The following is a 22,856-nucleotide window of genomic DNA, read 5'->3' on the forward strand; positions in this document are numbered from 1 at the left end:
AGGATTGATTTACACACCAATATGCAAGACTGTTTTAATGCAATACTTACTGAACAAGTAAAGGTTAATATTATAAATGGGCTATTACAGACCTATTACTTTTGATTGATCATTGTGTTCCAGCATTGCACCATTGTTTTTGGAAGAGTCTAGAGGAGTTAGTTGTAGAGGGCAATGCTGATGCACTGCTCAGAGTTCATTTGACTGCTGTCCTAAAACCACAAATTCTTCCTACACATAGTGAGAGGTGAAGGATGCAGCATATATTTCTTGTGAAACTTGTATTAGAGTCCCTCCATGATTCAGGATCGCTGCAGAGGTTCTGCAGTGTGAATAAGCCCTTTCTCAAACAGCAGCTCAGCCAAGGACACCTGGAAGAGAGCACAGAATTACATCTGTAAGAAAACTGCAGTGCAGTCTGACCCAAGCACTGACTAGCATAACTCGACCATCCAAATATCTGCACTACTGACATGCAGACGGCAGCGTACATGTTGATAAACATACCTTGTCCTCAGCCGACTCGCATGGCAAGCTGCCCACTGTCACAAACTTTGGATACGCATGGATCAGAAACTCCATGCCGTCTGTTTGCTGAAAGAGTTACATCATGTTGAACACAAAAGGCCATCACTGCAGTGCAGCATCTCAGGCAGAAACACGTCACTGCTATGGTAGCAAGGCAATTCATTCATACCTCTGCTTTTATTTCAATGCTCTTGGGCTCCTCTTTGTGGTAGACTCTGGAGTTGTCTGCAGTGTAGTAAAGCCAAACTGCTTCTCCATCACTGCATAACCTGCAGCAGCACAAAGAAAAGTCAAGGTCATTTCTGGGAACATTTTTGTAAGAGCTATGCTTTTGTAAGTCATAGGATGATACATGTCAGATCTACCTGGCGATTCCAGAACGGATGAGTCTGACTCTGGTATGGCCCCTGATGGTCACACCCACGTCCACAGCCTCTCCATCCTCCCACCTGGAAGGAGCTCCCTGGACACTGCTGGCCCGCTCCTCTGTGGATTATCACTAGAATCAGTAACACTGGCCACGTGGCAGTCTAGACCAGGGTCCGCCCCCTCCCTCCCCCGGGGTGAACATTTGTTTTTGTCCTAGCACTACATAGCTGACTCAAATAACCAACTCATCAAGCTTTGACTATTTCAAATCAGCTGTGTAATGCTAGGATGCTAGGGCAAAATGCTAGGGCAAAATGCTAGGGCAAAAACCGGCAGGACCGAGTTTGGGAAGCCCTAGAGCAGAGGTTCCAAACCTTTTCACTCAGCCCCCCTTTCCAGCATCGGGGAACATCCAGGAAGTTACATCCCACACCTCATCTATTTCTATAGGCACTAGCACTGTTCAAACTGTTCACACCCCTCTAGTTGGTGGAGAGAATACTTTGCAGGTTTAAAGCTTACTTCCTACAATTATCCAAATTTTGTCATAGGGAGCATAGAACATTTTGCCGTTTTAAAGCACATTTTTGTGCAATTCTATACATTTTGCATGTCAAATGTGATATTAAATAAGTCACATGTCAACAAAATCTATGGGCCATAACATTTTTTTTTTAAATGCTGAAATGGGCTAGTTGATCCGGACATTTCTGACAAGTTCTAAATAGGTTTGTAATGACTAACATGACAAGAGGATCTGATGATGCACTACCCAATTTTGAAATTGCACCATGTACATTCTACTATTACAACTTTCAAGAGTAACTTAAACCAGATAAAGTTCCTTAGGGTTTTTTTTTGGGGGGGGGGGGCACAGTTTGTGAACTACTGACCTAGAGGAGTCACAAAAGTCAAAGTTTGAATTTCAGCAGTAGATTGTGGTACCTGCGGTGAGCATCGGGGGGAGACAGTCATGCAGATAGTCCCTAGCTTTCTGATCCACAGCAGCATCCACAGGGGCAAAGGTTGATAGCTTCTTCATCAGCTCTTCTATTCTGGATAGGAACTGCGCCCTGCGTGGATCCTCCTACACACACAGACATACAGGGCTTTCAAGAGGGTGCAACATTACAGAGAATGTTCACATATACACCACCGTTCAAAAGTTTGGGGTCTCTTAGAAATGTCCTTGTTTTTGAAAGAAAAGCCCATTAAAATATCAAATTGATCAGAAATAGTTAATGTTGTAAATTACTATTGTAGTTGGAAACAGCTGATTTTTAATGGAATATCTACATAAGCGTACAGATGCCCATTATCAGCAACCATCACTCCGGTGTTCCAACACCAGTCTCAACATCAACAGTGAAGAGGTGACTCCAGGGTGCTGGCCTTCTAGGCAGAGTTGTAAAGAAAAAGCCATATCTCAGACTGGCCAATAAAAAGAAAATATTAAGATGGGAAAAAGAACAGACACTGGAATGAGGAACTCTGCCTAGAAGGCCAGCATCCCGGAGTCACCTATTCACTGTTGAGGCTGGTGTTTTGCACCAGGGCCTCCCACTCCTTTTTCTATTCTGGTTAGAGACAGTTTGCGCTGTTCTGTGAAGGGTGTAGTACACAGAGTTGTACGAGATCTTCAGTTTCTTGGCAATTTCTCGCAAGGAATAGCCTTTATTTCTCAGAACAAGAATAGACTGATGAGTTTCAGAAGAAAAACCTTTGTTTCTGGCAATTTTGAGCCTGTAATCAAACCCACAAATGCTGATGCTCCAGATACTCAACTAGTCTAAAGAAGGCCAGTTTTATTGCTTCTTTAACCAGAACAAGTTTTCAGCTGTGCTAACATAATTGCAAAATGGTTTTCTAATGATCAATTAGCCTTTTTAAAATGATAAAACTTGGATTAGCTAACAACGTGCCATTGGAACACAAGAGTGATGGTTGCTGATAATGGGCCTCTGTTTACAACATTAACAATGTCTACACTGTATTTCTGATCAATTTGATGTTATTTAAAATTTACATTTTTCTCACGCTTTTTTCAAAAACAATGAAATTCTAAGTGACCCCAAACTTTTGAACAGTAGAGTGAGATATATATATATATATATATATACACATACATACATACATACATACATATATATACATATATTCTCTGTAGAAAAGACATTCTTACTTGCCATGGGGCATAGCCAATGATGTCAGCTCTATCCGTTCAACATTCTGAATTTTTCACCCTTCTGAACACACCCCTGTTGAGAGTAGGTGCTCAGAGGTCAATTGGACTCCAGAGACAAGTAAACAACAGTGTCTGAAGTACCTCGTCTGAGTTCTGCACCCCCATGTAGGTCAGGTAATCCACAGGCAGGCCTCGTCTGAAGTCCACGTCCTCCTCCATGGCCATCTCTAGGGCTGCTGGGACCACCTGTCAGAGATCATGTTCTGCATCAAACACAACACAAGCCTATACTTCCAAGTACATCCATGTTGTATAGACATGACATTGTATATCATTCAATATTTTAGTTTTTTTTTAACTCAGTGTAAATTGATCCATGCCCAATCTACATCAAAGTAGATACAAAATGAGACAGAACTGGACAGTCACATACAAGGAAAGCAGAGGATTGACAACACACCTTTGCCAGTAGGTTTCCCCAGCTGTTCCTCTGGTAAGATGAGACAGTGATGTGGAGGGAGTGAGCATCCGGCAGGCAGTCCCCCTGGTGGATAAACCCCCGGGGGAAGTAGAGGAGATCCCCAGCCTCCAGAACCACCTCCAGGATGGGCTTCCCAATCTCCGACTGGCTGAAGTTAGCTGGAGGAGGAGGAATACCAAATCATCTGTAAGGAATGAGGCTGAGGCAGAGGGGACTGGGAAGTGATCGGTCGTGCTTATAGTCTATTTATAGGAAAAAGAGTGGACAAAGGAATACTTACGACTGGAAACGACAGGCAAGACCTCATCTTCTGACCTAAAAAGTGTAGCAATCAAACATCCCAGAAAATATACAGAATTAGTTTAATGATATGAATCTGGTTCAAAATGGGTTGATGCATGCGCTAGGTGTTGATCACCTTTTTGGGAATTTTATAAACTGTATTTAGACTGTTCATAACTCAGTCACCTGGGGTTGTAAACTCTCCAGTGCTTCTTCCCTTCCAGCTGAACCACAAAGGCCTCGATGTCATCATAATGTGGAGCAAAGCCTTGTGTTCCTGGAGGTGTCAGATACCTGGGGACACAAAACTACTTTACTGTAATGTCACATGAGGTGAATCAGTATTCAGCATGAGGTAAGGATGCAACATAATAGTTTGTCCTCAAAGAAGGAAATTATTTCCACAGTCCCATACATGTTCAATGACTTTCAGGGCTCTATGTTAAACAAACCTAACACAATGGTAAATATTAGCGCTGGTGAAAGGGGTTTAGGACCAGGGATGGGTCAGAAATATTATTTATATTTTCACTGGAGTAATTATGAGCGCAATAGCTGGGGCAAAAGAGCTGGGTTTGGCAAATAAATTATAGGTGTGGAGAGGGCTTGGCTACTCACTGGCCAGTCAATGCGTGTCAACACTTAATACTGTTGTCTTAAGTTCTGGTTGTTATTGACAGTCTGCATTGTCATCAACTCCAATCCGGCGGAGGGCACTGAATAGTCTCTTCCTAGTTCATTGTGGATTGATACAGTTTAGTAAATAGCACAGGCTACAGTAACAAGTTATAGCAACAGTAAAAACAGCCAGTGTTTGCTCAGTATGTTGAGTGTTGACAATCAACATTGTTGTAATTGGCTTCAACGAGTATAGGCCTTCACTAGGCTCTCCTAAATTGTATTTTATCTGTGAGGCATGTTCTCAATAAGCAAGATATAGCCTAGGCCTACCATTGACATGGTTATATGGCAGGAAAATGTGAATACTTTTAGAGGAGCGCATCTTTGGTAAGCGGACAAGAGGCGCTCTGTGGAAATGGGGATGGATACAAACCTAACGGAGTAGCCTATTCACTGCAGGTAGGCCTATGTGAATAATGCAAAAGCTTGACGGAAAAAGCCTCATGAGTAAACCATTTACAAACGTTTTATGGATAGGCTATTTGGCAAATGCATGGCCATGACAAGACAGCAGACATTTCTGTTATAGTAGGGTAAGGGTAGCCTATAAGGGATTGTTTTTTTAATTAAATGAAACGGAAACACGAAGATAAGACATTTTTCTAAAAACGAACGTCACTGGATCAAATCATCTCTCATTCCAAAACAGGAGCTGGCTAAAATAATGTACTATAGCCTACATAGATAAAGTGGCTGCTCCCAAATGTGATCTTTTAATAAAGCTTTGGTGATTAAGATTTATTTCAAAGCGTTCTCACGAGCCAAGCCCTTTATGATAGTCTTGAGAACTTGGCAAATGCATTACCAAAAAAAAAACAGCCTTCATTGAGAGAGGAGGCTATGCTTGGTTATGTTTTTAAATACGAGGTTACAGCACAAAAATAACATTGCTCTCGTTCCATGTGCATATGGACACTGTGCGTCACGGCTGGATAGGCTGAGCTTCTTAGTACCGGGTTACAACCAAGACCAGTTCCTGGTTGGTCTTAAATAGCCCCACCAGCACTGCCTGAAACTGGCACACGTTTTTAAGAACACAGCTCAGATATTGCCACCCCTCCCACTAGCAACCTCATATAAGACAGGTAAATTACCAATCCTGGCGTTAGGTTTACAAAATGTCAAAAGAGTATGCATTTGACAATTGCACTGGCTTAACGCAACCCAGAAATAGAGCCCTCAATGTTGTGTGAGAGCATCTCACTGGTCAGAGGTTGTCAGACAGGGTCACTCACACGTTAGCTCCTGCCATGCTGCCAAACTGCTCCTGGAGGATGGACAGCACACTCCACACAGTGGAGGAGAAGGCCTGGGGGTTCAGCATACGGAGGGAGCAACCACTCTGGATAATAAGAAATGTCATTTAGCACACGCTTTTCCCGAAGCGACTTAGTCATGCATGCACACATTTTAGCCGCGGGAATCCAACCCACTACTGGCATCATGTTCTACCAACTGAGCTAGAGGACACATGGTTAGGTTTCAATATTATGAGGTACTAAGAACTTACTACATGTTACACAGATATTGGCACGATCTAAATTCTAAACACTTGCTCACACTAATTAAATAAAAATTGTCAATCAGGAGACTTTAATTTGGTTTTTACCTCATAGAATTCCCATACAGTGAAAGGAAGAGCCCTCCCTGGAGGATTGTGTGTGTCTCTTTTGCCGTTTGTGTAGCTGGTGACATCCAGGTTCACTCCATACTGAACATCATCCTGGAAATGTCAACAGCAACATTAACCTGATCTGATCAAACAAAAATGACAGAAGATGTCTAGCTAGTCATGACACCTTACCTGTCTTAAAATGCGATCAAACTCTGCTGTGGAGAACAGTCCCTTGTAGTAGTCTGGATTCTGACGTTTGATCAAAACTGGCTTCTTTTCCCATGTATCCCTGCGATGAAGGAAGTCAATAAAGTTATAAGGATATCTCCCTGTGCAATCTAGTCCATGATTGTACTGTGAACACCAAAGCTACACAGGCATCAGTACCCGAAGAAGCTCATAGAAGGAATGGGGTGGATGAGCCACTGGAACAGTCTGCTGGCCCTCTCCCGGCTGTTGCTAACTTTAGCCAGGTCACTCAGCAGAGCCTCTAGTGCTTCTCCGCTTTTCTCTCCACACTGCACCTCCTGCATACAGCAAGACAATGACAGGTATGGCTAGAGAACCACAGTCAAACAGTTACAGTATGTGAACAAGTGGCTTCAATATAGAGGGAGTGAGTTTGATTGTACAAACTAACTTCTTCAAGTCTCTCCAACCTCTCCTCTCTCTGAGACGATTTGATGACCTGCTTGACCATCGGTTTCATTTTGGCCTTTTTGATGGATTTAGGGGGCTGGATGCCATTTTCCTTTCGCTTCTTCTTCTTTGATGTAACCTAGAAAATCATCCAGTAGGCAGAGGCAATCAGTTTGAAATGGTTTCGGGTAATCATATGCACATTGCAAAAGTATATTCAACAGAAGGACATTATTCAACAAGCCCACTTCACATTGCATCTGTTAGCTAGCTTTCTTCCGTAGATTTGTCAACCCAGTTGATTTGCGTGCTTGCCTAACACGAGACACTGTAAAGTCACTTTTACCAAAACTATCTGAAATTGCAGGGGGCAAACACCAGTAATAACGTAACCCCAAGTACCTGCACAGATGATGGTTTAACTTCAGGAGTCGATTCTAATAGCGCATTTTTGTACAATTCAAAAGCTGACACATGTTTCTTCTCCATGTTGTCGAATATTTTTAATTACTGACGTCATCAACATGCGACAAAGGGGACTCCTTTTGTACTGTATGTAAATTACAAATCTCCAGCTTAATAAAACACTTTATCGCCCTCTACTGTGCAGGCAGTGAGATTCCGCATATCTCTACCAAAGATGCTGGGGCCTCACGCAAAAGTTGGAATTTATAAAAATGTAATTTGATGTGAGAATGTGCTCACCTCCAGGCAAACATTAGACCATGGGTATGAACATCTGCTATTGGGCAGTTCGAGCAGATCACTTTGTCAAGACGTTGACACATAAAACAATGAACCAGATATTTAACCGGATGTATAAATGTGAAGCATGCGGTTTAGCGTTTCCACTCACTACCAAATATGGTGATGAGAGGAAGCCCAGTGGCAGGCAGCGGGAGAAGATTGAGCTAGATGAGCTTTGGCTGACATTCTGCAAATTTTCTCATCAATGAAACATTTGATCCGCACAAAGTTATCTGTTTTGACAAAGTTAGATTTTTTTTTTAGAAGGAGTGCAAGGGCGGATTGAGTTACTGCACACCCGCACTTCACAGAGCAGGTGTTCCCAAATGGAAACATGCAAAATAAAACCGTCAATAGGATCTCACTGTCCACCTCCTTGCTTGAAACTAGCTCTTATGAGAACCGCCAAAGGAAAAGAAGACCCAGAGTTACCTCTGCTGCAGAGGATAAGTTCATTAGAGTTAAATGCACCTCCGATTGCTGGCCAAATAAATGCTTCACAGAGTTCAAGTAACAGTCAAATCTCAACATCAACTGTTCAGAGACTGCGTGAAACAGGCGCTTCATGGTCAAATTGCTGCAAAGAAACCACTACTAGAGGACAAGCTTGGGCCAAGAAACACAAGAAATGGACATTCAAATCAAATCAAAGTTTATTTGTCACGTGCGCCGAATACAACAGGTGTAGACCTTACAGTGAAATGTTTACTTACAGGCTCTAACCAATAGTGCGAAAAAAAGGTGTGTGTGTGTGTGTGTGTGTGTGTGTGTGTGTGTGTGTGTAGGTAAGTAAAGAAATAAAACAACAGTAAAAAGTCATTTGAAAATAACAGTAGCAAGGCTATATACAGACACCGGTTAGTCAGGCTTATTGAGGTAGTATGTATATGTAGGTATGGTTAAAGTGACTATGCATATATGATGAACAGAGAGTAGCAGTAGCGTAAAAAGAGGGGTTGGCGCATGGTGGGACACAATGCAGATAGCCCGGTTAGCCAATGTGCGGGAGTACTGGTTGGTCGGGACAATTGAGGTAGTATGTACATGAATGTATACATTAGACCAGTGGAAATGTGTCCTTTGGTCTGATGAGTCCAAATTTGAGATGTTTGGTTCCAACCGCCGTGTCTTTGTGAGACACAGAGTAGGTGAACAGATGATCTCCGCATTTGTGGTTTCCACCATGAAGCATGGAGGAGGTGTGATGGTGTGGGGGTGCTTGCTGGTGACACTGTCTGTGATTTATTTAGAATTCAAGGCACACTTAACCAGCATGGCTACCACAGCATTCTGCAGCGATACACCATCCCATCTGGTTTGCGCTTAGTGGGACTATCATTTGTTTTTCGACAGGACGATGACACAAAACACACCTCCAGGCTATGTAAGGGCTATCTGACCAAGAAGGAGAGTGATGGAGTGCTGCATCAGATGACCTGGCTTCCACAATCACCCGACCTCAACGCAATTGAGATGATTTGGGATGAGTTGGACCTCAGAGTGAAGGAAAAGCAACCAAGAAAGTGCTCAGCATATGTGGGAATTCCTTCAAGACTGTTGGAAAATCATTCCAGATGAAGCTGGTTGAGAGGTTGCCAAGCGTGTGCAAAGCTGTCATCAAGGCAAAGGGTGGCAACTTTGAAGAATCTAAAATATAGTTGGATTCGTTTAACACTTTTTTGGTTACTACATGATTCCATATGTGTTATTGCATAGTTTTTATTTCTTCACTATTATTCTATAATGTAGAAAATGGTTAAAAATAAAGAAAAACCCTTGAATGAGTAGGTGTGTCCAAACGTTTGACTGGTACTCTATGTACGGTCACTGTGGGGACGGTGCCTTCGATTAATGAAGCCGGTGACTATTGTGGTAAATTCCTCAATGTTATCGGATGAATCCTGGAACTTATTCCAGTCGGTGCTAGCGAAACAGTCCTGTAGCTTAGCATCCGCTTCATCGGAGAACTTCTGTATTGAGCGCATCACTGGTACGTCCTGTTTGAGTTTTTGCTTGTAAGCAGGAATCGGAAGGATAGAGTTATTGTAATATTTGCAGAAGGGAGGGCGGGGGAAACAGTGGCTGGCAAACAGTGATGAAGTGGGTATACTCTAATTTTGCCAAAAAGTTCCCAAACGGCCAAGCGAAGGAAAGATGCCCTGTGTGAAAAATTATTTGAGAAACAGTGACATACACTCTGAATGACCTAAAAGTATAAATCCCATATTGGTCTTTCATATTCAGGCCAAGCCAAACTGTACTTTGCAAGTAGGCTAATAGTATAATTATAAGTTAATCAAAGTTTATTATATTCTGCTTCTCAAATGTATTCACACTCAGTTTTCAAAAATTTGGGAAAACATCCTATTCTAATACAAATTTAAAATGATCAAATTCAAATACAATTTCTGTTGGCACTGAAATCGCTCCATACCACATTTTCATTCACAGTTTTTATGCGAGTAAAGTCATACAGTTTAAAACAAATTATGACAGCTGTGATGGAATTTTATAATTGACGGCAGATAATTTTTTCGTTGGACACGGTGGGATCTTTTTGTTTAGGTAAAATGTGTTATGCAATAAATGGCAGGGAACTGTATTTATGGGCAAATATTGATATTATAGCCATCAAATCAAAGTAAACTTGGAGTCACGCGATGATATGGTGGGTCCTCCCACTACGACTCGGGAAGCCATGCAGTTTATTAGGCTACAGTTGAAATAAGTTATGATGAACTTCACATGGTGGTGAAAGTGCAAGGTGATGAGCTTGATGCACCTTTCCAATAAATACCGAGGGTATTCTGTTGAAATTATGATCGATGCTTGACTGCCGTTTGACAAATAGAAATGATGCCCCTGCTACATACTCCTTAGTTCACATAATTTAAAGGGGAAATATGCGATTACAACACTAATTGTTGTACTTTTAAATTCATGACATATACCCATTGATTATTGAAGAATACAACTTAGAATAAAACTTGAGCTTAGTTCAACTGTCGTAGCCCATCAGGCTCCAAAATATAGGCCTAAGCGTGTTTTACTCCTTTTTTGATAAGTAATGTAATTGTAAACAAACACTGTATAGCCTCAAAACATGGTTAAAACTGTAATGTTGATCTCATGGATGATCAGTCCTTGCATCCATAGCTCTCTGTCTTTGACTCGGAGAGTTGTTACATTTCTCCACCTCATCCCCAAATCAGTGACGAGGTATTCTGCTTTGTTATTGTTTGAACTGCAGACTTCCCCTTTAACTGTTTAAATAATGACATCGACTGTTTATGGCTGTATTATTTTATTTTTCGTGTACATTAAGTACATCGTGTTGGCTTGGCCTACACTAGTGTCAGAGACTGTATACAACTCCCCAGCATCGCAGTGCTGGAGGTGTCTCTACAGACACCCTGGTTCGAATCCGGCCGTGATTGGGAGTCCCATAGAGTGGCGCACAATTCCCCCGGGGTTGGCCTGTGTAGGCCGTCATTGTAAATAAGAATGTCTTCTTAACTGGCTTGCCGAGTTCAATTAAAACAAATATTTGACAACTGCTCAGTATACAGTCTACCTTTTATGGCCACCAGGTGTAGCACTCCACCTACAGTTTGTCCAAGGTTCAGCATGTCCTTCTCCCAGAATGCTTCAGTATATGTGTTCGCCTAGCCTTCAACAATGCAGCCTTGGTCGTGCACACAAGGGGATCTAGCTACTCGTACAGCGCGCGATTGGCATGGACATGCTTACAAAAATAAAACCTAACACCGAGCATGCCATTTTGTTATCAACTTGTATAACGCGAAATATGTTTTGAAGCTGATTGAAGTATATATATATATTTTTTAACATTTTGGAGCCTCATACCGGGTGAGTAGCAAGCTAACTAAGCTAACGTTCGTCTGCTAGCCTATTGTGGCTAACGTTAGCTGGCTAATTGCCCCCCTCCTTTTCTCAATCACATTATATTGTCTTATTATTGTGCCGAGACGTATATTCCTTTCTGTAGCTATTCCGTAATTAACTTATTTCGCCTCGAGTATTTTGCGCTGAAAAACCCTTATTGCCAGCTGGTTAGCACTGCGTGTGTGTCGTGTCGTTATTGGTACAGTCTCAAGCGTGTTTGTTTTGATCTCTCCCTCTGACCGACACACGTCAACTCGAGCATCCAGTCAGCGTTAGTTTCATGGCAAAAATGTATCAACTTGAAATTACACAACGGCACTTGAGGTTTGTGTTACAAGCAACCAAAAGTATGTTTATTGTAGCAAGCATCGGAAATAGTTAGTTAGCTAGCTAGTCAATGCAACCCAAAAGAAGCTTGTCCTTTTCCCCATTTGATGTGCATGCTGCATTGTAGTTGGCTAGCCGGCACAATAGATACACTCCTTTTCAAATGGCTAACGTTACCATTGAAGAGTGAATCATGGTACAGTACAATGAAGGGTGAAACCAACAACAAGGATTTAGAACCAATACACTGTAGCTTACCATTTTGTAATATTGTTCTGGGCTGAGTGTCCCAAAAGCTTCGTAGCACTAAGATCATCTTTCGTTCGTCACGATTCCACTGAAACTAAAATATCTTAGTGCTATGATGCTTTTGGGAAACCCAGTTCTGTTAAGTTAAGCTTCAGTAGAGGTCCCAGATGAAGCTGCCCCTTACTAATTGTGGTAACGTTACCAAAGTGACGGCACTAAGACTAACCTCAGGTTGCCTTACCGCTAGTTGCCTATTTGGATTTCATATGATTTAAAATGTATCTTGTGACTGATGGAGTATGGATACTTTATTGAAAACAAGTTAGGATATGCACACTCCTCCATAGTTTCATTATCAACAGTAATAGGCCTAGCTATCCCTTGATCATGACTCTGTTTCATTAAACATAAGAGTTATTGGAAGAAGGCAGGTAGCTTAGTGGTAAGAGCGTTGGGCCAGTAACCAAAAGGTTTCTTGATCGAGTACCTGAGCTGAGAAGGTAAAAATGTTGTTCTGTCCCTGAACAAGGCAGTTAACCTACCAGGGAACAGTGTGTTGTCATTGTAAAATGAATTTGTTCTTAACTGACTTGCCGAGTTAAATAAAGATTTTTAAAAAATGAACAGGCGTCGCTTGCGGTACAGTTTTGGAAGCATAATAAAATAAGTTAAATTGATACAGGCCTTGATAGGTAAGGTTAGTGTTCCCACACAGCCATATCTTAATGACCATATTCTAAATGTGTTTTCTGTCATTCTGAGCATCGTGGGTGGACGCCCTAATCAGGTTACGCACCCAATGCATATGGGTCCAGTAAATGTCTCAAATGTCCGATAATTAAAATGTTGCTGGTCAATGTCCAGCTCCACATTTTCATAACGGAAACCCGGTTGCAGTTGATACAACACGTAGAAGATATGAGGGCAATTCCGTGGGAAAGGCAACCTGAGCATATATAAGCTAATGATGGCCATATAGGCCAGTATGTCTAGGGGGGGGCCTTGATGGTCACATTGTTTTAATCTTAGGTATGTAGATTGTTTTATTGGTTCAATGTTCCACCTGGTCAGCAGCATCAGATTTAGTTCATAGAAGTTTGCTGTGGGTGGGTGCTTATATTTGTCCCTTTTCACACTGCCATTATGAACAGCAACCATGGAGCAATTAGGGCAAGTGCCTTGCTCAAGGGCACATCAACAGATTTGCACCTTATCGGTTCAGGGTTTTGAACTAGCAACCATACGGTTATTGACCTTAACGCTCTAACCGCTAGGCTACCTTCTGCCCAGTAGTGACAGACCGGTGATGTCATTGTTTTCCATGGACCCCAGCAAGAGAATAAATCAATATGTACCACATGAGATAACAGCCTTTAACAGTGGACAAGGTTATTGATCCTCTCATAGGGGCTTGATAGCTGTGTCACCCAATGATCTTCTCTTGTGGTCACCAAGTAATCAACTTTAGCTGCAAGTTGTGATATTGACACAATCAGCATTCCATTACTGTGCTGTGACATGGGCTCTTGTTTTCACACCGCCTTTCATTAAACATTTTAACCCATTATACTTGTACACTGGTTGAAAATGGCTGATTTGGACACTGATAAGCTCCTAAATTGGAATGCAGTGGCTGTACAGTAACATGTTATAAATGACATGGCTGACTTTGGTCGTCAGTTGAACAGTGTTTCCTCCGGCACATTGGTGCGGCTTGCTTCTTGGTTAAGCGGGTCGGTGTAAAGAAGGACGGTTTGGCGGGTCATGTTTCAGAGGATGTATGACTCGACCTACACTTCTCCCGAGCCCGTTGGGGAGTTGCAGCGATGAGACAAGATCGCAATTGGATATCACGAATTTGGGGAGAAAAAGGGTGTAAAATACACAAAAAAAAACTATTAGGAAAACAAACAAAAAAATTGTCCAAAATGTCTGTCACTCTTAAACTGAGCCCCATTGAGGCTCAGAGACACCAGAAAATGGGAAACAAAAGGTGTGCTTGCTCTGGTTCCTCAACAGCACAGCTATGAGAGCTAAAAAAAAACACTATTATAGTTGAAGACTTCTTTGAACCATAATAGTGCATTGAAATGACTTAGGAACTGTACACACGCTGGAGAGGTGTGTATCCACTTGGAGACACTAGTTAGTCCTCTCACTCAAACCCTTGTCAATTTGTTGTTCTATGTCATTTTGTTATCAACAAATGCAGCGAAAAGTACAGTAAATGTAAAATGCACATGCAATCAACAGTGTAATGTTTGGATTCAGTCGTGTCAGGTGAACTGTTATGTCCTTAACTTTGATCTCCAAACTGTTCCCTTTCAATTGCTACCATGCTTATGCCCTTCATATTTCTTCTGTAAGAAACATTTTAATTTAGCTCTATCCATATAGGCCAATTCCCACAAGTGTAAAGGGTTAATTCTTTCCTTATGCAGCAATACTGTGTGGGGAATTACTTCAACCAGCTTAATGACAATAAATGAGCAAATAATCCAGAGGTGTTACCTTTTGCAGTGTCTGCTCGAACTTCTCGCTGGCGATGCTGAGTGAGTGCAGAAGTTTGGCTGTGTTTGGCCTTGAGTGTTCGTGTTGCCGGGCGGGCTCTAAAGCCGTACTCGTCAACATCTGTTTTATGTTGTCTCGTTCTCTGACAGTGCAAGATGTATTTATATAGGGCCAAGCCACTCACTTCTGCAGTTCACTTTATTGCGTTTTAGAGAACATGAACAGATGTCAACTGTAGGTGGAGAATGTGAATGAATCAGAGGCTGATTTAAATGAACTTGAAGAGTGAAACATTGCACTGTGTAAGAGAATGTTGGTATGAGAGAGAGATGTCAGAACTCATGTGTCTCTTGGTGGAGACTGTGGATAGCAGAGGCACACGCATGTTCAATCGTGGCCTGCTTCACTACCGGGATTACTTAGCTAATCCATTATCTCCCAAACTACATTTTCCCAGAGCCCCGTCTGCCCCCCCCCCTTTTTTTGAGGACCCTGATGGCAATCCTACCCCCACATACAGTATGTGTTAAGATGAAAGCAGTTCAAAATAAATAGCTAGCCAACCTAGCATGGGCCAAGGGTACATTTTTGAATGGCAGCCCTGTCAGTGTGTTTTCTTAGTGGGGTGCCAGAACAGCAGAACATAATATCCTGTGAAAAGGCACTTAACCTTTCTGGCGCAGGCGTTCCGCTAGCAACCCACCTCGACAACATTTGGTGAAATTGCAGAGCGAGAAATTCAAATTATAGAAATATTTAACATTCATGAAAATACAAGTGTCATACATCAAAATAAAGCTTAGCTTCTTGTTAGTCCAGCCGCTGTGCGAAAGCACACCATGCGATTATCTGAGGACAGCGCCCCGCATACAAAAGCATGAAAAACATATTTCAACCAGGGCAGGTGCACAACGAAAGTCAGAAATGGCGATATAATAAATGCCTTACCTTTGAAGTTCTTCTGTTGGCACTCAAAGGTCCCAGCTACATAATAAATTGTTCTTTTGTTCGATAATGTCCTTCTTTATATCCCCAAAAACTCAGTTTAGCTGGCGCGCTTCATTCAATAATCCACCGTTTTCCCTCCTTCAAAATGCATACAAAATGAATCCCAAACGTTACCAATAAACTTATCCAAACAAGTCAAACAACGTTTATAATCAAACCTAAGGTACCCTAATACGTAAATAAACGATACAATTTAAGATGGAGAATCGTTATTGTCTTTACCGGTGATAAACAACAAAGAAAACGCTCTCATCCACGAGCATGAAAACACTACAGCCAAAATGGGAGCTACTTAGAAAAACGACAAATTCTAGCAAATTTTTCCAAAAACAAGTCTGAAACTCTTTCTAAAGACTGTTGACATCTAGTGGAAGCCCTAGGAACTGCAATCTGGGAGGATTTCACCTCATAATTAACCTCTCTAGTACATGTGGGACGAACTCGTCCCACCTACGTAACAGCCACTGAAATCCAGTGGCGCGATTTTTGAATCGTTAGAAATGCTATAACTTCAATTTCTCAAACATATGACTATTTCACAGCTATTTAAAGACAAGAATCTCGTTAATCTAACCCCACTGTCCGATTTCAAAAAGGCTTTACAACAAAAGCAAAACATTAGATTATGTCAGCAGAGTGCCCAGCCAGAAAAAATCTGACACCCATTTTTCAAGCTAGCATATCATGTCACATAAACCCAAACCACAGCTAAATGCAGCACTAACCTTTTATAATCTTCATCAGATGACACACCTAGGACATTGTGTTATACAATACATGCATGTCTGTTCAATCAAGTTCATATTTATATCAAAAACCAGCTTTTTACATTAGCATGTGACGTTCAGAAAAAGCATAACCACCGCAAACTTCCGGTGAATTTACTAACAGTTTGCTAAATTACTCACGATAAACGTTCACAAAAAGCATAACAATTATTTTAAGAATTATAGATACATTACCCCTCTATGCACTCGATATGTCCGATTTTAAAATAGCTTTTCGGATGAAGCACATTTTGCAATAATCTAAGTACATAGCCCGGCATTACAGGGCTAGCTATTTAGATACCCACCCAGGTCAGCATCCACCAAAATCACATTTCCTATAAGAAAGATGTTCTTACCTTGCTTGTTCTTCATCAGAATACACTGCCAGGACTTCTACTTCAATAACAAATGTTGGTTTGGTCCCAAATAATCCATCGTTATATCCAAACAGCGACGTTTTGTTCGTGAGTTCTAGAATGCTTCTTCGCGGTGTCGCGCATGGCGCATTGGCGTGTCAAAAATGTCTAAATATTCCATTACCGTACTTCGAAGCATGTCAACCGCTGTTTAAAACCAATTTTTATGCCATTTATGTCATAGAGAAGTGTTAATATTCCGACCGGGAGTATGCATTGAGCCTAAACAGCCGAATAAAATTTCTCCTCAGAAGCGACTCATGCACGCGCATCATTGAAAGGTCCTCCGAGCATCCACTTACAAAAGGCGATAATATATTTCAACCTGAGGTTCCCTCGTAAACCTTCAGTTATTTCGCGGGCTCTGAGAGCCTATTGGAGCCCTGGGAATTGTCACGTTACAGCTAAGATGTAAGACGCACGACTCCTTGTCAGACAGGGTACTTCCTGCTTGAAACCTTGTCAGGTTTTTGCCTGCCATAGGAGTTCTGTTATACTCACAGACACCATTCAAACAGTTTTAGAAAATTCAGAGTGTTTTCTATCCAAACCTGAACAATAATATGCATATTCTAGCTTCTGAGTTGGTGTAGGAGGCAGTTAAAAATGGGAACATATTTTTTCCAAAATTCTCAATACTGCCCCCTATACCAAAGAGGTTAACATGACAGCCATTGGAATCAGTGGTAGGCTGAATTTCTTTTTTTTGGGGGGGGATGGTTTGTCCTCGGGGTTTCGCCTGCCATATCAGTTCTGTTACACTGACAGACATTATTTTAACAGTTTTAGAAAGTTTAGAGTGTTTTCTATTATATGCATATCCTAGCTTCTGGGCCTGAGTAACAGGCAGTTTACTTTGGACATGCTTTTCATCCTGACATCAAAATACTGCCCCCTAGTCCAAAGAGGTTTTAAGACATGGTCTACCCGGGTCCCTTTCACAACAAATTTATAGTGCCAGTTTTCTGTGCTCTGGCTCCTGAAAGCGTTTGGATAGATACTGCTGGAATGGTTTGTGGATCAATGTCCACAACATCAAATATTACCAAGGTTGATTACGTGTTACTGGAATGGATCAAGTGTTACCATATAGTTTTTCTCTTGTCAACATGCTTTTTTTTTTTGCTATCGCATGCTTACGATAATAGATCTACCTTATTATAAAATAGTGTACGAGTGAAATGTACAGTACCAGTCAAGTTTGGACACCTACTCATTTCAGGGTTTTTCTTTATTTTTACTACTTTCTACATTGTCGAATAATAGTGAAGCCATCAAAACTATGAAATAATACATATGGAATCATGTAGTAACCAAAAAAGTATTGAACAAATCAAAATATATTTATATTTGAGATTCTTCAAAGTAGCCACCGTTTGCCTTGATGACAGCTTTGCACGCTCTTTATATTCTCTCAACCAGTTTCATGAGGTAGTCACCTGGAATGCTTTTCTGACAGTCTTGAAGGAGTTCCCACATATGCTGAGCACTTGTTAGCTGCTTTTCCTTAACTTCTTGGGGCTATGTGGGACGTTAGCGTGCCACCCGTGGCGCACCCTATCAACAGCAGGTGCATTTCAAGAGCGGCAAATTTGAAACCAAATAAATGTCAAAATTGAAGTTTTTCAAACATACAACTATCTGGCACCCTTTGAAAGATAAACATCTTAATCTAACCACGTTTTCCGATTTCAAAAAGGTTTTACGGCGAAAGCATAAAGTTAGGTTATGTTAGGAGAGTACATTGACAATAGCTGTGTGTAGTGTATTGTCAATTCAAAGACAGGCGTCACCAAAACCATAAAATCAGCTAAAATTATGCACTAACCTTTTACAATCTCCATCAGATGACACTCCTAGGACATTATGTTAGACAATGCATGCATTTTTAGTTCTATCAAGTTCATATTTATATCTAAAAACAGTGTTTTACTATGGCGTTGATGTTCAGGAAATCGTTTCCCTCCAATACCGGCAGTCAAGTCATCACAACAAAATAATTAATTAATATTAGAAAACATTGGTAAAATATTATATTGTCATTCAAAGAATTATAGATTTACATCTCTTGAACGCAATGGACTTGCCAGATTTAAAATTAACCTTACTGGGAAATCACACTTTGCAATAATCTGAGCACTGCGCCCAGAAAAATACGCATTGCGATACAGACTAACCGCCATGTTGGAGAGATCTAAAATCGAAAATACTATGTAAATAATCCATTACCTTTGATTCTCTTCATCAGATGTCACTTCCAAAGAATCCCAGGTCCATAACGAATGCAGTTTTGTTCAAAAAAGCTCATCATTTATGTCCAAAAACCTCCGTGTTGTAGCACATGATCTAAGCCAGCCGGACTTCACTTCACTTCAAGAACGGAGAAAATATATTTTCGTTCGTTCAAACATGTCAAACGTTGTATCGCATAAATCATTAGGGCCTTTTTTAACCAGAACATGAATAAAATTCAAGGCGGACCATTGGGTTCTCTTTTAAAACGTTTCGGAATGAGAGTACCCACCATCAAATCGCACGCCAGGTGTCTAATGGGCCATCGCCGTTCCAACGCTCTTCTTCAGTCAGATCTCACTGTAGAAGACTCAAAACACTTTGTAAAGGCTGGGGACATCTTGTAGAAGCAATAGGAAGTGCCAAAATATTCCTCCTTCCCTTTGTTTTTCAATGGTATAGGCTTAAAGTCAATTCAACACATCAGGTATCCACTTCCTGTCAGAATCTGTCTCAGGGTTTTGCCTGCCAGATGAGTTCTGTTATACTCACAGACACCATTCAAACAGTTTTTGAAACTTTAGGGTGTTTTCTATCCATATATAATAAGTATATGCATATTGTAGTTACTGGGTAGGATTAGTAACCAGATTAAATCGGGTACATTTTTTTATCCAGCCGTGAAAATACTGCCCCCTATACCCTAACAGGTTAACTCTGCGGTCCGACTCATCCCAAACCATCTCAATTTGATTGAGGTCGGGGGATTGTGGAGGCCAGGTCATCTGATGCATCACTCAATCACTCTCATTCTTGGTAAAATAGCCCTTACACAGCCTGGAGGTGTGTTGGGTCATTGTCCTGTTGAAAAACAAATGATAGTCCTACTAAGAGCAAACCAGATGGGATGGCGTATCCCTGCAGAATACTGTGGTGGCCATGCTGGTTAAGTGTGCCTTGAATTCTAAATAAATCACAGACAGTGTCACCAGCAAAACACCCCCACACGGTGGGAGCCACACATGCAGAGATTGTCCGTTCACCTACTCTGCGTCTCACAAAGACATGGCGGTTGGAACCAAAAATCTCAAATTTGTGTCTTCCTTTCCTGTGCCGGTCCTCATGAGAGCCAGTTTCATCATTGCGCTTGATGATTTTTGCAACTGCACTTGAAGAAACTTTCAAAGTAATTGAACATTTCTGGATTTACTGACCTTCATGTCTTAAAGTAATGATGGACTGTCGTTTCTTGTAACAATTTACACTTAACATCATGCAGAAACACATTTACTGGAATAACTATGCGGATGCCAGGTTTGATAAACTGAGGGAGATTTTGTTGAAATTCAGTTATATCCTCGTTTTCCCAAAACTCTTTTAAAAATCTGCTCTGAATTAAGATTCAAAGATGTCTGGAGAAAGAATGGGATGTCAGCTATGACATAACACATTGACTTTGGAAAAAATCTCTTGGTAATTGAACTAAAGTAAGTGAAGTAGTAATGGAATTGCCGTAATGGAAATTCATCATGGGTCCCTGATCTGTACTACACAGGTATAAATATGCATATTTGAGTATTATTCTTCACACTGGGTTTGCAGCCATATTCATCGACCTGGCCAAGGCTTTCGACTCTGTCAATCACCACATTCTTATTGGCAGACTCGAAAGCCTTGGTTTCTCAAATGATTGCCTCGCCTGGTTTACCAACTACTTCTCTGATAGAGTTCAGTGTGTCAAATCGGAGGGCCTGTTGTCCGGACCTCTGGCAGTCTCTATGGGGGTGCCACAGGGTTCAATTCTCAGGCCGACTCTCTTCTCTATATATATCAATAATGTCGCTCTTGCTGCTGGTGATTCTCTGATCCACCTCTACGCAGATGACACCATTCTGTATACTTCTGGCCCTTCTTTGGACACTGTGTTAACTAACCTCCAGACGAGCTTCAATGCCATACAACTCTCCTTCCATGGCCTCCAACTGCTCTTAAATGCAAGTAAAACTAAATGCATGCTTTTCAATCGATCACTGCCCGCCCGTCCAGCATCACTACTCAGGACGGCTCTGACTTAGAATACGTGGACAACTACAAATACCTAGGTGTCTGGTTAGACTGTAAACTCTCCTTCCAGACTCACATTAACCTCTGGATGGGCTCCGTCCCGTATGCGGGATCAACATCCAGCGAAAAATCCTATCGCCATTTTCTTTACAAAATGTAATATATTATTTTTTTTTTTCAAATATAGGACTATTGTATATCGTTTTATAGATACACCGCTCCTGAATCGAACCACGTTGTCCGATTTCAAAAAGGCTTTACAGCAAAAGCAAAACATTAGATTATGTTAGAGGAGTATATCGTAAAAGTAGCCACATAGCCATTTTCCGACCAACCACATGCATCACAAATAACCAAAAAACAGCTAAATAGCACTAACCTTTGACAATCTTCATCAGATGACACTCCTAGGACATCATGTTAGACAATACATGCATTCTTTTGTTCGATAAAGTTAATATTTATATATAAAAACAGCATTTTACATCAGCGCGTGATGTTGACTAACTATTTTCCCTCAAATGCATCCGGTGAAACAGCGCTACAATTTACTAAATTACTATTCAAAAAACATTTTTAAAATTTAATATTGTCATTCTAAGATTTATAGATTAACATCTCTTGAAAGCACCTGTAATGCCAGATTTAAAAATAACTTTACTGGGTAATCACACTGCGATAAAAGGGGATGCGATACTCAGAAAAATAGGCTAACGTTACAGGTCAGCGCCATCTTGGAACAATCGCATATCAAATCTACTCTTGTATACTATTGTCAATAATCCCTTACCTTTGATTATCTTCATCAGAAGGCACTTCCAGGAATCCCAGGTCCACAACAAATGTATTTTCGTTCGAAAAAGTTAATCCTTTATGTCCCAATAGCTTGTTGTTGTTAGCGCGTTCTGAAGGCTGCTCCAAAAGTACCGTCGGCCGCGGGACTTTTCTCTCAACAAAATGCTTTTTTTTTTTTTTAAAGTTCGTTCAAACATGTCAAACGTTGTATAACAAAAATCTTTAGGGCCTTTTTCAACCAGAGCTCCAATAAGATTCAAGGGGGACGGTTGCATTGTCTTTCTAAACGTTTCGAAAGGGGAGGGTAGCCAGGGGCGCCGGCGTCATAATGGTGATGGCCCTCTCCATGCGACCACTTTCCACAGACTCTCATTCTGTCAGTTTTCACAGTAGGAGACTCAAACCACTTTGTAAAGACTGGGGACATCTAGTGGAAGCAATAGGAAGTGCTCAATGAACCATAGCTCACGGTGTGATTTATAGGCAAAGGGATGAAGTTGAGTCCGCAATTCAGAATTCCACATCCTGTTACGATCTGTCTCGGGTTTTTGACTGCCATATGAGTTCTGTTATACTCACAGACACCATTCAAACAGTTTTAGAAACTTTAGGGTGTTTTCCATCCACAAGTATTAATTATATGCATATCCTAGCTTCTGAGTTTGAGTAGGAGGCCGTTTTTAAAAAAAAAATCAAAAATTGTTGTAGCGCCCCCTATCCTAGGCGACCGTCAAGAAGTTAAACATCTCCAATCCAAAATTAAATCTAGAATCGGCTTCCTATATCGCAACAGAGCATCCTTCACTCATGCTGCCAAACACCCTCGTAAAACTGACCATCCTACCGATCCTCGACTTCGGCGATGTCATTTACAAAATAGCCTCCCAACACTCTACTCAACAAATTGGATGCAGTCTATCACAGTGCCATCCGTTTTGTCACCAAAGCCCCATATACTACCCACCACTGCGACCTGTATGCTCTCGTTGGTTGGCCCTCGCTTCATACTCGTCACCAAACCCACTGGCTCCAGGTCATCTACAAGTCTCTG

The 22,856-nt window shown here is 41.3% G+C and overlaps 2 protein-coding genes across 4 annotated transcripts in view; one reads left to right on the plus strand and one right to left on the minus strand.

Moving 5' to 3' along the window:
- Nucleotides 1-4: 4 nt before the first annotated feature.
- LOC115159950 (ribosomal oxygenase 1) lies at nucleotides 5-14,655 on the minus strand. 2 transcript variants are annotated; one of them, XM_029710136.1, is made up of 15 exons: nucleotides 14,521-14,655; nucleotides 6,782-6,919; nucleotides 6,529-6,668; nucleotides 6,331-6,430; nucleotides 6,136-6,249; nucleotides 5,762-5,868; nucleotides 4,032-4,139; nucleotides 3,844-3,878; nucleotides 3,543-3,721; nucleotides 3,224-3,328; nucleotides 1,843-1,984; nucleotides 894-1,014; nucleotides 698-797; nucleotides 508-594; nucleotides 5-371 (listed from the first exon to the last, which is right to left on the minus strand). In XM_029710136.1, the coding sequence occupies exons 1-15, from the start codon at nucleotides 14,638-14,640 to the stop codon at nucleotides 303-305; spliced, it is 1,665 nt and encodes a 554-aa protein (XP_029565996.1). In that variant the 5' UTR covers nucleotides 14,641-14,655; the 3' UTR covers nucleotides 5-302. The 2 variants fall into 2 exon arrangements, with proteins under 2 accessions (XP_029565996.1, XP_029566084.1); XM_029710224.1 differs by lacking the exon at nucleotides 14,521-14,655 and adding an exon at nucleotides 7,183-7,317.
- Nucleotides 11,196-22,856, plus strand: part of LOC115159705 (exostosin-like 3) — a 50,470-nt gene continuing 38,809 nt past the window's right edge. For both annotated transcript variants that reach the window (XM_029709819.1, XM_029709737.1), the window contains exon 1: nucleotides 11,196-11,397. The gene's annotated coding sequence lies outside the window, so the exon portion shown is untranslated. The remainder of the gene's footprint in view (nucleotides 11,398-22,856) is intronic.

The sequence above is a fragment of the Salmo trutta genome, chromosome 1, assembly GCF_901001165.1.
Source record: "Salmo trutta chromosome 1, fSalTru1.1, whole genome shotgun sequence".
Classification (NCBI taxonomy): Eukaryota; Metazoa; Chordata; class Actinopteri; order Salmoniformes; family Salmonidae; genus Salmo; species Salmo trutta.

Coding starts and splice junctions, on each gene's coding strand:
- LOC115159950 (XM_029710136.1), bottom strand. CDS start 14,640: ATGTTGACGAGTACGGCTTTAGAGCCCGCCCGGCAACACGAACACTCA. Junction 6,250..6,330: donor TTGATCGCATTTTAAGACAG/GTAAGGTGTCAT, acceptor TGACATTTCCAG/GATGATGTTCAGTATGGAGT. Junction 5,869..6,135: donor CTGTATGGGAATTCTATGAG/GTAAAAACCAAA, acceptor CTTATTATCCAG/AGTGGTTGCTCCCTCCGTAT.